The sequence below is a fragment of the Macaca fascicularis genome, chromosome 13 (genome assembly GCF_037993035.2).
Source record: "Macaca fascicularis isolate 582-1 chromosome 13, T2T-MFA8v1.1".
In the NCBI taxonomy this organism is placed as follows: domain Eukaryota; kingdom Metazoa; phylum Chordata; class Mammalia; order Primates; family Cercopithecidae; genus Macaca; species Macaca fascicularis.
The window spans coordinates 66,527,917-66,540,378 of record NC_088387.1 but is presented as its reverse complement, the minus strand read 5'-3'; the positions used below and the strand labels follow the sequence as shown (position 1 = coordinate 66,540,378).

Here is a 12,462-nt window from a genome sequence, read left to right as displayed (position 1 = left end):
TGTAAGATGTTAACAAAATTGGGTAAAGGGCACATGGGAACTCTCCACTATCTCAGCAACTTTTCTGCAATCTAAAATTATTCTAAAATTAAAAGGTTGATTGCTGGGTGCAGTGCCTCACGCCTGTAATCCCAACACTTTGGGAGGCCAAGGTGGGCGGATCACCTGAGGTCAGGAGTTCAAGACCAGCCTGGCCAACATGGAGAAACCCCATCTCTACTACAAATACAAAATTAGCCTGGCATTGTGGCGCATGCCTGTAATCCCAGCTACTCGGGAGGCTGAGGCAGGAGAATCGCTTGAACCTGAGAGGCAGAGGTTTCAGTGAGCTGAGATCGCGCCACTGCACTCCAGCCTGGGCAACAAGAGTGAAACTCTGTCTCAAACAAACAAAAAAAAGTTGATTTAAAAAAGAAAGGACCAGACGCAGTGGCTCACACCTGTAATACCAGCACTTTGGGAGGCTGAGGCCACAGGATTGCTTGAGACCAGGAGTTTGAGACCTGGGCAACATGGGAAGACCCTTCTCTACAAAAAAAAAAAAAAAAAATTAACTGGGCATGGTGGTATGCACCTGCAGTTCTATGCTACTCTGGAGGCCAAGGTGGGAGAATCACTTGAAGCCAGGATTTCGAGCTTGCAATGAGCTATGATCATGCCACTGCACTCCAGCCTGAGTGACAGAGTGAGACCCTGACTCTAAAAGGAAGGAAGGAAGGAAAGGAGAGAGGGAGGAAGGAAGGAAAAAATATGGAGGGAGGGAGGGAGGAAAGAAGGAAGGAAGGAAGGAAGGAAGGAAGGAAGGAAGGAAGGAAGGAAGGAAGGAAGGAAGGAAGGAAGGATATCCTAAAACATGCATAAATATACCTACAGATACAATGTATATTTGGTGGCTCAAGCCTGTAATCCCAGCACTTTGGAAGGCTAAGGCAGGCGGATCACCTGAGGTCAGGAGTTCAAGACCAGCCTGGCCAACACGGTGAAACCCCGTCTCTACTAAAAATACAAAAATTAGCCAGGTGCGGTGGCTGCCTGTAATCCCAGCCACTCAGAAGGCTGAGGCAGAATTGCTTGAACCCACGAGGCAGAGGTTGCAGTGAGCCGAGATTGTGCCACTGCCCTCCAGCCTGGGCAATAGGGCAAGACTTTGCCTAAAATAATTATAATAATAATAAATATATATATATATGCATACAATCTTATATAAATGGGATTCATACAGTAAATGCTGCCTTTTGCCTTTTCAACAATATATAATGGAAATTGGCCAGGTGCAGTGGCTCATGCCTATAATCCCAGCACTTTGGGAGGCCAAGGCAGAAGGATCACTTGAAGCCAGGAGTTCAAGACTAGCCTGGCCAAAATGGCGAAACCCTGTCTCTACTAAAAATAAAATTAGCTGGGTATAGTGGTGTGTACCTGTAGTCCCAGCTACTTGGGAGGCTGAGGTGAGAGGATTGTGTGGGAGGCTGAGGTTGCAGTGAGCCGAGATCACGCCACTGCAATCCAGCCTGGGTGACAGAGAGAGACCCTGTCTCACAAAACAAAACAAAACAACCAAAAAAATGTGTAAACTGTGTAACTTTGCAGATTATTGGTATTCTAAGGAATACATGAAACAGTTATGCATATATGTGTGTATATATATGTGCATATATGTGCATATATATGTGTGTGTGTATATGTGTGTGTGTGTGTATATATATATACACATACGCTGAGAAAGAGAAATACACTTATCATAGCCTTATTTGTAATTATATTGAAAATTTGGAAATGACTAACATTTAGGTCATTGGACATTGGATATTTCCAAATTTGGAGTTGGATATGTAAATGGAATATTATATAGCCATTATAAGTAATAAAGTAGATCTGTTGACATGGACTCTTAGATGAAAACAGAAAAGCAGATTATAAAATATATAATTCTGTCTTGATTAGAAAAATTAGAAATAAATAGCATTACCAGCCTGAGCAACATAGGGAGACCCCCATCTCTACAAAAACTAAAAATACACAAAATTAGTTGAGTGCAGTGGTGTGTGCCTGTAGTCCCATATACTTGGAAGGCTGAGGTGGGAGAATTGCTTGAGCCCAGGAGGTCAAGGCTGCAGTAAGCTATGATCACACCACTGCATTCCAGCCTGGGCATCACAGAGCAAGACCTTGTCTCAAAACAAAACAAAACAAAACAAAACACTCTTTTAGAAATAAACAGCATTGGCTGGGCGCGGTGGCTCAAGCCTGTAATCCCAGCACATTGGGAGGCCGAGATGGGCGGATCACGAGGTCAGGAGATCGAGACCATCCTGGCTAACACGGTGAAACCCCGTCTCTACTAAGAAATACAAAAAATAGCCGGGCGAGGTGGCAGCGCCTGTAGTCCCAGCTACTCGGGAGGCTGAGGCCGGAGAATGGCGTGAAGCCGGGAGGCGGAGCTTGCAGTGAGCTGAGATCTGGCCACTGCACTCCAGCCTGGGCTACAGAGCGAGACTCCGTCTCAAAAAAAAAAAAAAGAAATAAACAGCATTAGAGTATGTACATTATGTGTGCAATGTGAATATTTTTATACACCTGTGATTTAAATTTTTGTATCTTCATATGTGGTCTAATTTTTTTAACTATATATATGTTGTTAACTTGTCTTTATTTTTAAAGTGTAATATTAAAACATTTATTTAAAAAAATAAGGGGCTGGGCGCAATGACTCACACCTGTAATCCCAACACTTTGGGAGACTGAGGCGGGTGGATCACGAGGTCAGGAGATCAAGATCATCCTGGCTAACACGGTGAAATCCCGTCTCTACTAAAAATACAAAAATTAGCTAGGTGGCGCAATGGCAGGCGCCTGTAATCCCAGCTACTCAGGAGGCTGAGGCAGGAGAATCACTTGAACCCAGGAGGCAGAGGTTGCAGCGAGCCCAGATTGCATTACTGCACTACAGCCTGAGCAACAGAGTGAGACTCCGTCTCAAAAAAAAAAAAAAAAAAAAAAAAAAAAAATGCATGCAACTTGTTAGAAAAGACACTTATTTTATGTTTGGTAAAAATACTGAATATGAGTTTGTTTTTAATTGAACTGGCCCTTTTTGTTCTTAAAGCCAACACATTCCAAAATATATTTATTGACATTTACTCAAATCAGCATTTACCATCAGTAGGTAAATCCATCCAGCAGGGATAGAGGAATAATATGTGATTTCTGATCTCAACTTAATATTTTTATTAAAATTTATGCAAATATATTTCACTTGCAAGTTAATTAAAGCATTAAAATCACAGGAAATTTCTCTTGGCCAGTAAGACTAGGACAGAAATTCCAATGTAGTTCCCACAAACCTAATCCAGTCGAACCAGTCACTGAAATCCACAACTTAAAATATCCGTAGTCCATACATGCAAAGCAGGAAAAATATCTCTGTTTTAGTACTTTTGTGTGGAAGTCAGTTTTCTTGGGTTGCTGCAGAACCACCTGCAGACCCTGTAATAATATTGAACATATGGCCAGGTGCAGTGGCTCACGCCTGTAATCCCAGCACTTTGGGAGGCCGAGGCGGGTGGATCACCTGAGGTCAGGAGTTTGAGACCAGCCTCACTAACATGGTGAAACCCCATCTCTACTAAATACAAAAATTAGCCAGGCGTGGTGGCGGGCACCTGTAATTCCAGCTACTTGGAAGGCTGAGGTGGGAGAATCACTTGAACCAGTGAGGTGGAGGTTGCTGTGAGCTGAGATTGCATCACTGCACTCCAGCCTGGGTGACAAGACTCCATCTCAAAACAAAAACAAAAAATGAAAAACAAATGAAAAAACCCCTGAATATATGACTCTATTCATTAATTTAGTGGTCTAGGTAGACCCAGAAAATTAAGTGTGATTTAAAGAACAACTCAGGGCAGGTCTTGCTCACCTGACCTCCTTCTGCACGCTTCCTGAATTGCAGTAATTGTGGCTCTCAGGAGTTACACATTGGGAGTTTATAGCACAGCCTGGGGCTCAGCTGTGTCTTCTGTAAACAGTGCTTGTCCAAGGTAAAGCTTCCTTATAACCACAGAATTTTAAATGGGTGTTTTAAAGTCAATGGAAAAGAAAAAAAACATGCTCCTTCTCTGCTTAACCCAGTTGTCGTCTACTGTGTAGGTTTTGTTCACATTGCGTGAAACTAGTGTTTTCCCAAGCAGGCAAGCAATGTGTTTACCTATTTTATGGTTTAATTAGAAGGAAACTGGGGCCGGGTACGGTGGCTCACGCCTGTAATCCTAGCACTTTGGGAGGCCGAGGCGGGCGGATCATGAGGTCAGGGGTCTAGATCATCCTGGCTAACACGGTGAAACCCCATCTCTACTAAATAATATAAAAAATTTGCCGGGCGTGGTGGCGGGCGCCTGTAATCCCAGCTACTTGGGAGGCTTAGGCAGAAGAATGGCGTGAACCCAGGAGGCGGAGCTTGTAGTGAGCTGAGATTGTGCCACTGCACTCTAGCCTGGGTGACAGAGCGAGACTCCATCTCAAAAAAAGAAGGAAATTGTATTATGTATGACCAGTTAACTAGTTATTGCCTTTTTTTTTTTTTGAGACAGGTTTCACTTTTTCCTCCCTTCCTTTCTTCTTTCCTTTCCTCCTTCCTTCCTTCCTCCCCTCCCTTTTTCCTTTTTTTTTCTTTCTTTCCTTTTTATTTTTTGACAGCGTCTCCATCTGTCGCCCAGGATGGAGTGTAGTGGTGTGATCTCGGCTCACTGCAACCTCTGCCTCCCTGGTTCAAGCGATTCTCCTGCCTCAGCCTCCCGAGAAGAGAGACTATGGGTATGCGCCACCACGCCCAGCTATTTTTTGTATTTTTAATGGAGACAAGAGTTCACCATGTTGGCCAGGCGGGTCTCAAACTCCTGACCTCAGGTGATTCGCCTGAGGTGGCGTGAACCCGGGAGGTGGAGCTCGCAGTGAGCCGAGATCACCCTACTGCATTCCAGCATGGGTGGCAGAGAGAGACTGCATCTCAAAAAAAAAAAAGAAAAGAAAAGAAAAGAAAATTTGTCTATTAAATTTGAAAATTAAAAATTATATTCTGCAAATTTGGGCAAAAATATAGTAAAGTAGATTAATTCATACATTGCTAATTATACATTAGAATAATTTTTGGAAAGCAATTTAGAACATCATGATTCATTAACAACAAGGATGTCCACCATATGGTAATGGTTAAGAAAATTATTAGATTGGTGCAAAAGTAATCGCGGTTTTTGCCCTTGAAAGTAATGGCTAATATCAGCAGGGCTCAGTGGCTCTGGGCACTTTGGGAGGCCGAGGTGGGCGGATCACTTGAGGTAAGGAGTTCAAGACCAGCCTGGCCAACATGGTGAAACCCCATCTCTACTAAAAATAGAAAAATTAGCCAGGCATGGTGGTGTGCGCCTGTAATCCCAGATACTTGGGAAGCTGAGGCAGGAGAATCGCTTGAATCTGGGAGGCAGAGGTTGCAGTGAGTGGAGATCATGCCACTGTACTCCAGCCTGGGTGACAGAGAGCAACCCTGTCTCAAAACAAAAACAAAACATAATAGCTAATATGATCCAGCTACACAATATATATTAAAGAAAGACACTGTGGCAACAGAGGAAAATGCTTATAAGTAATAAAAAGGCAGGACACAAAATTTAATATGTAGGAAGTTTCAACTATCTGAAAAAATCATTATGTATAGCCAAAATAGCAAGAATAAAGGAAACAAGACTGGAAAGATTGCCACCAAAATGGCAATAACATTGCATGAACACCATGAAAGTCTGAATGATCTTTCCCCACTTTCCTGTTTTCTAAATCCTCTGTAATGTGATACGTCGCTTTTGTTGTTGATCTGAATTTAGTAGACCATGGGAAGTGTGGCCTGTTGATTCTATAATCAGAGATCACAGAATTAGATGGAGTTTTTGAAGGGAAACCATGATTTAATAATTAAAGAGGTAGGTTAAACTGAGACATTTTAATATTGTGCTATCCAAGGCCAATTTTGGGTGAAACTGTGAGGTTGACTTTGAATTCCTCCTCTTTTGTAGCTTCCTCCAGGGCTGCGGGTAAGGACTAAGACATTTTACTGTGTCTTAAGAGGGCTCCTTCTCCCCCCGTTCAGTTTGCACCCCAGAAATGACCCATTCACACTAAGGTTAAATGTCCCTAGGTATATCTACCTGTTATCTGGGATTTGAGCCTTAATCTAAATTCATAAATGAACTCCTAAGGTGGAATTCCAGGACTCACACATGTGGGGAGTGTGTCCCAGGATAGCTGTGTTTGAAATGCTTGTTCCCCGCTGCCATAAAGAAACAGCACTTGAACATTAATTTATTTAGTAAGGCTATTTTTACTTCTGCAGAAAGGGTACACTCACCAGCAGTTTTGCCAGAAGAGTACACCCAGCAAAGGTGACAGCGTCATTTGTAACCTGACACATCCACTCTACTGGTGTGTCCAGTTTCCATTGGCTGGAAAGGGAGGTCACATTCTGTATTTGCCCCAACTGGCTAGCAACTTAGAACTTTTTAAAAGAGGCAAAGGTAGAGGAGAACAAAGGAAGGAGGAAGTAACTTATGGAATGCTGAGAAAGATAAGAACACTTTTAAATAGGGAAGAGGAATACGCTATGACCTAATGCTTGCTTGGACCAATATAAGCATGCCAGGGCAAATATTTAGGCTAAATTGTGGAAGTTAAGAACTTAAAGCACATTGATTTCTTTATTACGGCTAGCAGATATTTAAAAATGTTAGCACGGGTCTTTGAATAAATTTTGCATCTAAGATAAGTTACTATTTATTCCTAAGGAAAGTCTTTGAAGAGGAACTGCTACTTTACTTTTTATAGCTGAAAACACCAAGATAGCTTAAAACTACCTGGAGGTAGTCAAACTACCTTGGAAAAAGGTGAGTCATAGTGGCACAGTCAATTATTCTTAGATCAATAATAAGAACTGTCAGAAAGGGTAAAATGTAAAATTATAATTTACAATAAAAGTTGAAAAGCCTTAGAACAATGTGGATCTGGGCCCCCTCCACACTCCCTAATCTGGGAGTTACTATGTGGGTGTGATTGACTAATGATTATTTATTTATTTTTAGAGACAGGGTCTCATGTTGCCTAGGCGGGTCTCAAACTATGGGCTCTGAGCGATCCACCTGCCTCAGCCTCCCAAAGTGTTGCGATTACAGACGTCAGCCACCGTGCACTGCCTACCTGCGGTTTAAACAATAAAAGCGGCCGGAAGCGGTGGTTCAGGCCTGTAACCCCAACACTTTGGGAGGTTGGAGGATCGCTTGAGCCCAGGAGTTCGTGACCAACCTGGACAACAAGGCGAGACCCTGTCCCTACAAAAAGTACAAAAATTAGACGGGCGTAGTTGCTGGCGCCAGTAATCCCAGCTACTTGGGAGGCTGAGGCGGGAGAATCACTTGAGCCCGGCAGGCGGAGGTTGCAGTGAGTCGCGATCGCGCCACTGCACTCCAGCCTGGGTGACAAAGCGAGGCTACGTCCCGAAAAACAAAAAAAACCCCAAAACTCCCAAACCCTCAACAGAAGATACGGCGATCTGGGAAACCTGAAGTGGGATCAGGGAGGGCTGTGAGATCGCAGGCCCCGCCGCAGCAAGGCGCCTGATGAGAGCTCCCGCAGGCCTTCGCAAGCCGGTGCCCTCAGCGGACGATGTTCAGGGACCAGTGGGCGAGGCGCTCGGACAGGGCGGACCCGCCTCCAGCAGGCACCAGCACCACGCTGCCGGCATCGGCCGAGATCCCTCCTGGCAGTTCCGCCTCAGGCTCCGGTCTGCGCAGCCGCGGGAAGCAGTGCCGTTTTTCCGCCCATCGCCACGACAGCGACTGCATGGCGGGCGCAGAGTTGCGGGCGGCGCTGGAGCAGCGGCTCGGTGCCCTGGCCATCCACACCGAAGTCGTGGAGCACCCTGAGGTGAGACCCCTAAAAGTGACCGCCGAGACAGGCCCAGCGGGGTGGGCTGTGCTGCACGTCCGTCGGGCTAAGATCAGGTGTCTCAAGGTCAATGTACCGTGAGAACGTCGCTCCTGGAATATTTCCCCGGTCTCAAAATACGAAGGTAACCCTGCAGGGACAGCAGAGGACTTACGTCTTGGGACCATGAGGTTACTGCAAGGAAATCTTTCCTCTTGGGAGTGATTTGCTTACATTCCGTGTTAAGAACTAGCACAACATACGGAGGACTGTGCATCTTAAATCGGTCTGGGGTGTTGGGTCAGTCTGTCCACTTTTTGTGTAGATAAAATAAGCAAGTGGTTAACACTGTGTTCAGTAGGTACGACGTATCGGGCACCATACATAGAGCAGGACACTGAGGTTCAGAGTGATATTTTTCTACCGTGGTCAGGGTTGATCACAAAGCATGCAGCATGGCAGAAACCACAACCCCTAAAAGTGCTTACCAAAACTGACAGGCCTGTATTTTCATAAATTGTAACATTTGTTGTGTTTTGATAGGAAATCTTCCTTGCATTTATTTATTTATTTGTGACGGAATCTCTCTCTGTGGCCCAGGCTGGAGTGCAGTGGCACGATCTCGGCTCACTGCAACCTCTGCTTCCTGGGTTCAAGTGTTTCTTCTGCCTTAGCCTCCGAATAGCTGGGACTACAAGCGTGCTGGCTAATTTTTGCATTTTTAGTAGATACGGGGTTTCACCATGTTGGCCTGGCTGGTCTCGAACTCCTGACCTCAGGTGATTCTCCCACCTGGGCTTCCCAAAGAGCTAGGATTACAGGCGTGAGCCACCACACCTGCCCGGCCACTTGCAGATATTTCACAGAACGAATGTGTAACTTGAGTGGTGCAAGGACATGAAGTTTACCCAAGGCTTAAGTTAATAATGGCTAAATATGGTGATCTTCAAAGAGTAGAGAAATATAACGTTGGTATTCCTCACCTTCACAAATACAACATCAAAACCGTAATCATTTTCTCTGACTTTCCTCCCTCCCATATAGTCCTATATTCTCCCCCTTCTTTATGTGTGCGTATGCCAGCTTTTCTGATGTTGTTAGTCTGGGTTCTTTCTTATTGCCTCCCCACTCACCTTCTTTGTGGTTACATATTTGTAGAATGGAGGTTGTCACATGGTCTGGACATAAGGGAATGCTAAGGAATAGGAGTCTAGAACTGCTGTAAACTTTCCGTACTGAAAGCTTAAATTCAGAAATAACAAAAAGCTGCTGAGGAGGACTTGGCCAGTACACTGGAATAGAAAATTGACCAAAGAAACTGCCTGAGGTCCTGAGATGAGGAAATGAGATGGCATGGGCTTATAAGTAATTATTTGGTAATGGGGTGAAGATGGGTCTTTAACAGTGAAATTCAGGGCGATGAGCACTCCCTAACCTTGCTGTTTTCACCCAGCAAGCAAAATAGGTATAAATGTGTGCATATGTAAACATGCATATTACTTTATTTTAAAACTTATTATGTGATATTTTATAGGTGTTTACAGTTGAAGAAATGATGCCTCATATCCAACATTTGAAAGGAGCACATAGTAAGAACCTATTTCTTAAAGACAAAAAGAAAAAGAATTATTGGCTGGTGACAGTTCTTCATGATAGACAAATTAATTTAAATGAGCTTGCCAAACAGTTAGGTGTTGGGAGTGGAAATCTGCGATTTGCTGATGAAACAGCCATGCTAGAAAAACTAAAAGTTGGTCAAGGCTGTGCCACACCCTTGGCACTTTTCTGTGATGATGGAGATGTGAAGTTTGTTCTGGATTCTGCTATTCTCGAAGGTGGACATGAAAAGGTGTACTTTCATCCAATGACCAATGCTGCAACCATGGGATTGAGCCCTGAAGACTTTCTCACATTTGTGAAGACGACAGGACATGATCCCATAATACTAAATTTTGATAAAAACAACTAAATGGGCCAATGTTTAGAATAAATTTCTTTCTGAAAGCTGTTTTTCTTATTTGTAATTTATAAAAAGCATTGAAAGCGTAAGAATATTTGGTACACTTAGTTTGGTGACTATCTAAACCACTTCAGGAGGAATATAGTATTTCATCTTAAAAGAGCTTTTTTTTTTTTTTTTTTTTGTGAGACGAAGTTTCGCTCTTGTCGCCCAGGCTGGAGTGCAGTGGTGTGGTGTGATCTTGGCTCCCTGCAACCTCTGCCTCCCGGGTTCAAGCGATTCTGCTGCCCCAGCCTCCGAAGTAGCTGGGGTTACAGGCGCACACCACCATTCCCAGCTAATTTTGTAATTTTAGTAGAGATGGGGTTTCACCATGTTGGCCAGGCTGGTTTCAAACTCCTAACTTCAGATGATCCACCCGCCTCGGCCTCCCAAAGTGCTGGGATTACAGGCGTGAGCCACTGTGACTGGCCCTATAAAAGAGCTCTTTTTAAAAAGATGTATGGAGGTACTTTTAGTCAGCTCCGAGATACAGTTTTCCATCTCCCATGATAACTACTTATTACAGGAATGCCTCCAACAATTAAAAACACTTCTAAGATTAACTAGCTTACATCTTTAGGGTGCTTATTGTACTTGAAAAAAACAAGTTGTAAAACAGTATGTATAAAAGTATGATAGTGTGCATAATACAGGGAAAAAATCAAAAGGAATATAGGAATTATTGTTGAGGCCAGGTGTGGTGGCTCCCACCTGTAATCTCTGCTTTCGGAGGCTGAGGCAGGAGGATCAGTTGAGGCCAGGAGTTCCAGACCAGGCTGGGCAACAAAGTGAGAGAACCCCCTCTCTACAAAAAATTGAAAAATAAAACAAGTGTGGTGGTTCACACATGTAGTCTTAGCATATTGGGAGGCTGGATCACTTGAGCCCACCAAGTCAAGGCTATAGTGAGCTATGATCACAGCACTGCACTGCAGCCTGGGTGACAGAGTGAGACTGTCTTTAAAAAAAAAAAATTGTTGATAGTGGCTATTTTTGGGAAATGGGGATTAAAGAATAAGAACTCCCTAGCAAGATAATTAAAACAAACATGAAGGCAAAGGTAAACACTTTCCATTATTGAGGTTTGTTTATAAACCAGTGATTTTTTTTTTCCAGTGAAAAATAAGCTTTCTATGAAAATATATCTTTACAAAATTTTAATCCAGAAAAACAGCTAGGGGTGGAATATATTATGTCATAATCATTGTACTATTAAAGTTACAGGCCGGGTACAGTGGCTCACGCCTGTAATACTAGCACTTTGGGAGGCTGAGCTGGGTGGATCACCTGAGGTCAGGAGTTCGAGACCAGCCTGGCCAACATACTGAAACCCCGTCTCTACTTAAAATACAAAAATTAGCTGGGCATGGTGGTGTGTGCCTGTACTCCCAGCTTACTTGGGAGGCTGAGGCAGGAGAATCGCTTGAACCCAGGAGGCAGAGGGTGCAGTAAGCCAAGAATACGCCACTGCACTCCAGCCTGGGTGACAGAGTGAGACTCTTGTCTCAAAAGAAAAAAGAAAAAAAGTTATAGGCTGGCTTGATGGTATTAAGTTATCTCAACTGATTGTTCAGTCAGTTACAGATGGAACTCCTTGTTCCACTCTTTCCTCCCCTTCTACTACTACACTTGACTAGTCTTAACAAAGTATTACGTTTAAAAATGTGGTAATGGAAATATACATTGTTATTAAAAAGGATTTGGGGCTAGGCGTGGTGGCTTATGCCTGTAATCCTAGCACTTTGGGAGGCCAAAGGTGGGGTCAGATTGCTTGGGCGCAGGAGACTGGTTTGGGCAACATGGGGAAACCCTGTCTCTACAACACACATAATAATAACCGCGCCTGTAGTCCCGGCTACTGTAGTTCCGGCTACTGTAGTTCCGGCTACTTGACAGGCTGAAGTGGGAGGATTACCAGGAAGTCCAGGCTGCAGTGAGCAGTGATCCTGCCACTACACTCCAGCCAGGGTGACAGGGTAAAACCCTGTCCCCCACCCCCAAAACAAGGATGTGTTTAGTCTTTGTTCAGAGGTTGGAAATGTGAACATACAATTAGCCAGGCGTGGTGGCGCATCCCTGTGATCCCAGCTACTTGGGACGCTAAGACAGTAGAACTGAAAGAAATGTGAACACACGTGTCCAAGTTTCTTCTGTCCTCCAGTCTGTACTAAAGTTTTGCTCGTCCCCTTTCAGTTTTTTTGTTTTTGTTTAAGACGGAGTCTTGCTCTGTTGCCAGGCTGGAGTGCAATGGCGCGATCTCAGTTCACTGCAACCTCCGCCTCCCGGGTTCAAGCGATTCTCCTGCCTTAGCCTCCTGAGCAGCTGGGACTACAGGCGTGCGCCACCACACCCAGCTAATTTTTGTACTTTTAGTACAGACGGGGTTTCAGCATGTTGGCCAGGATGGTCTCGATCTCTTGACCACATGTTCTGCCTGCGTCGGCCTCCCAAAGTGCTGGGGTTACAGGCATGAGCCACCATGCCCAGCCTACTCATCCCCT

The 12,462-nt window shown here is 44.3% G+C and overlaps 1 protein-coding gene across 5 annotated transcripts in view; it reads left to right on the top strand.

The window, feature by feature from the left end:
- The first annotated feature begins 7,279 nt into the window (after window positions 1–7,279).
- The window catches only part of LOC135966914 (putative prolyl-tRNA synthetase associated domain-containing protein 1), a 59,621-nt gene continuing 54,438 nt past the window's right edge, over window positions 7,280–12,462 (top strand). For 3 of the 5 annotated variants that reach the window (XR_010580635.2, XM_074011790.1, XM_074011791.1), the window contains exon 1: window positions 7,280–7,959. Coding sequence is in view for 4 of the 5 variants with exons in the window: in XM_074011790.1 (XP_073867891.1) it covers window positions 7,699–7,959 (261 nt within the window). In the remaining variant the exon portion in view is untranslated. Of the gene's footprint in view, window positions 8,105–9,493; window positions 9,964–12,462 lie in introns of those variants that run through there. The other 2 variants (XM_005575845.5, XM_074011788.1) reach the window with 2 other exon arrangements.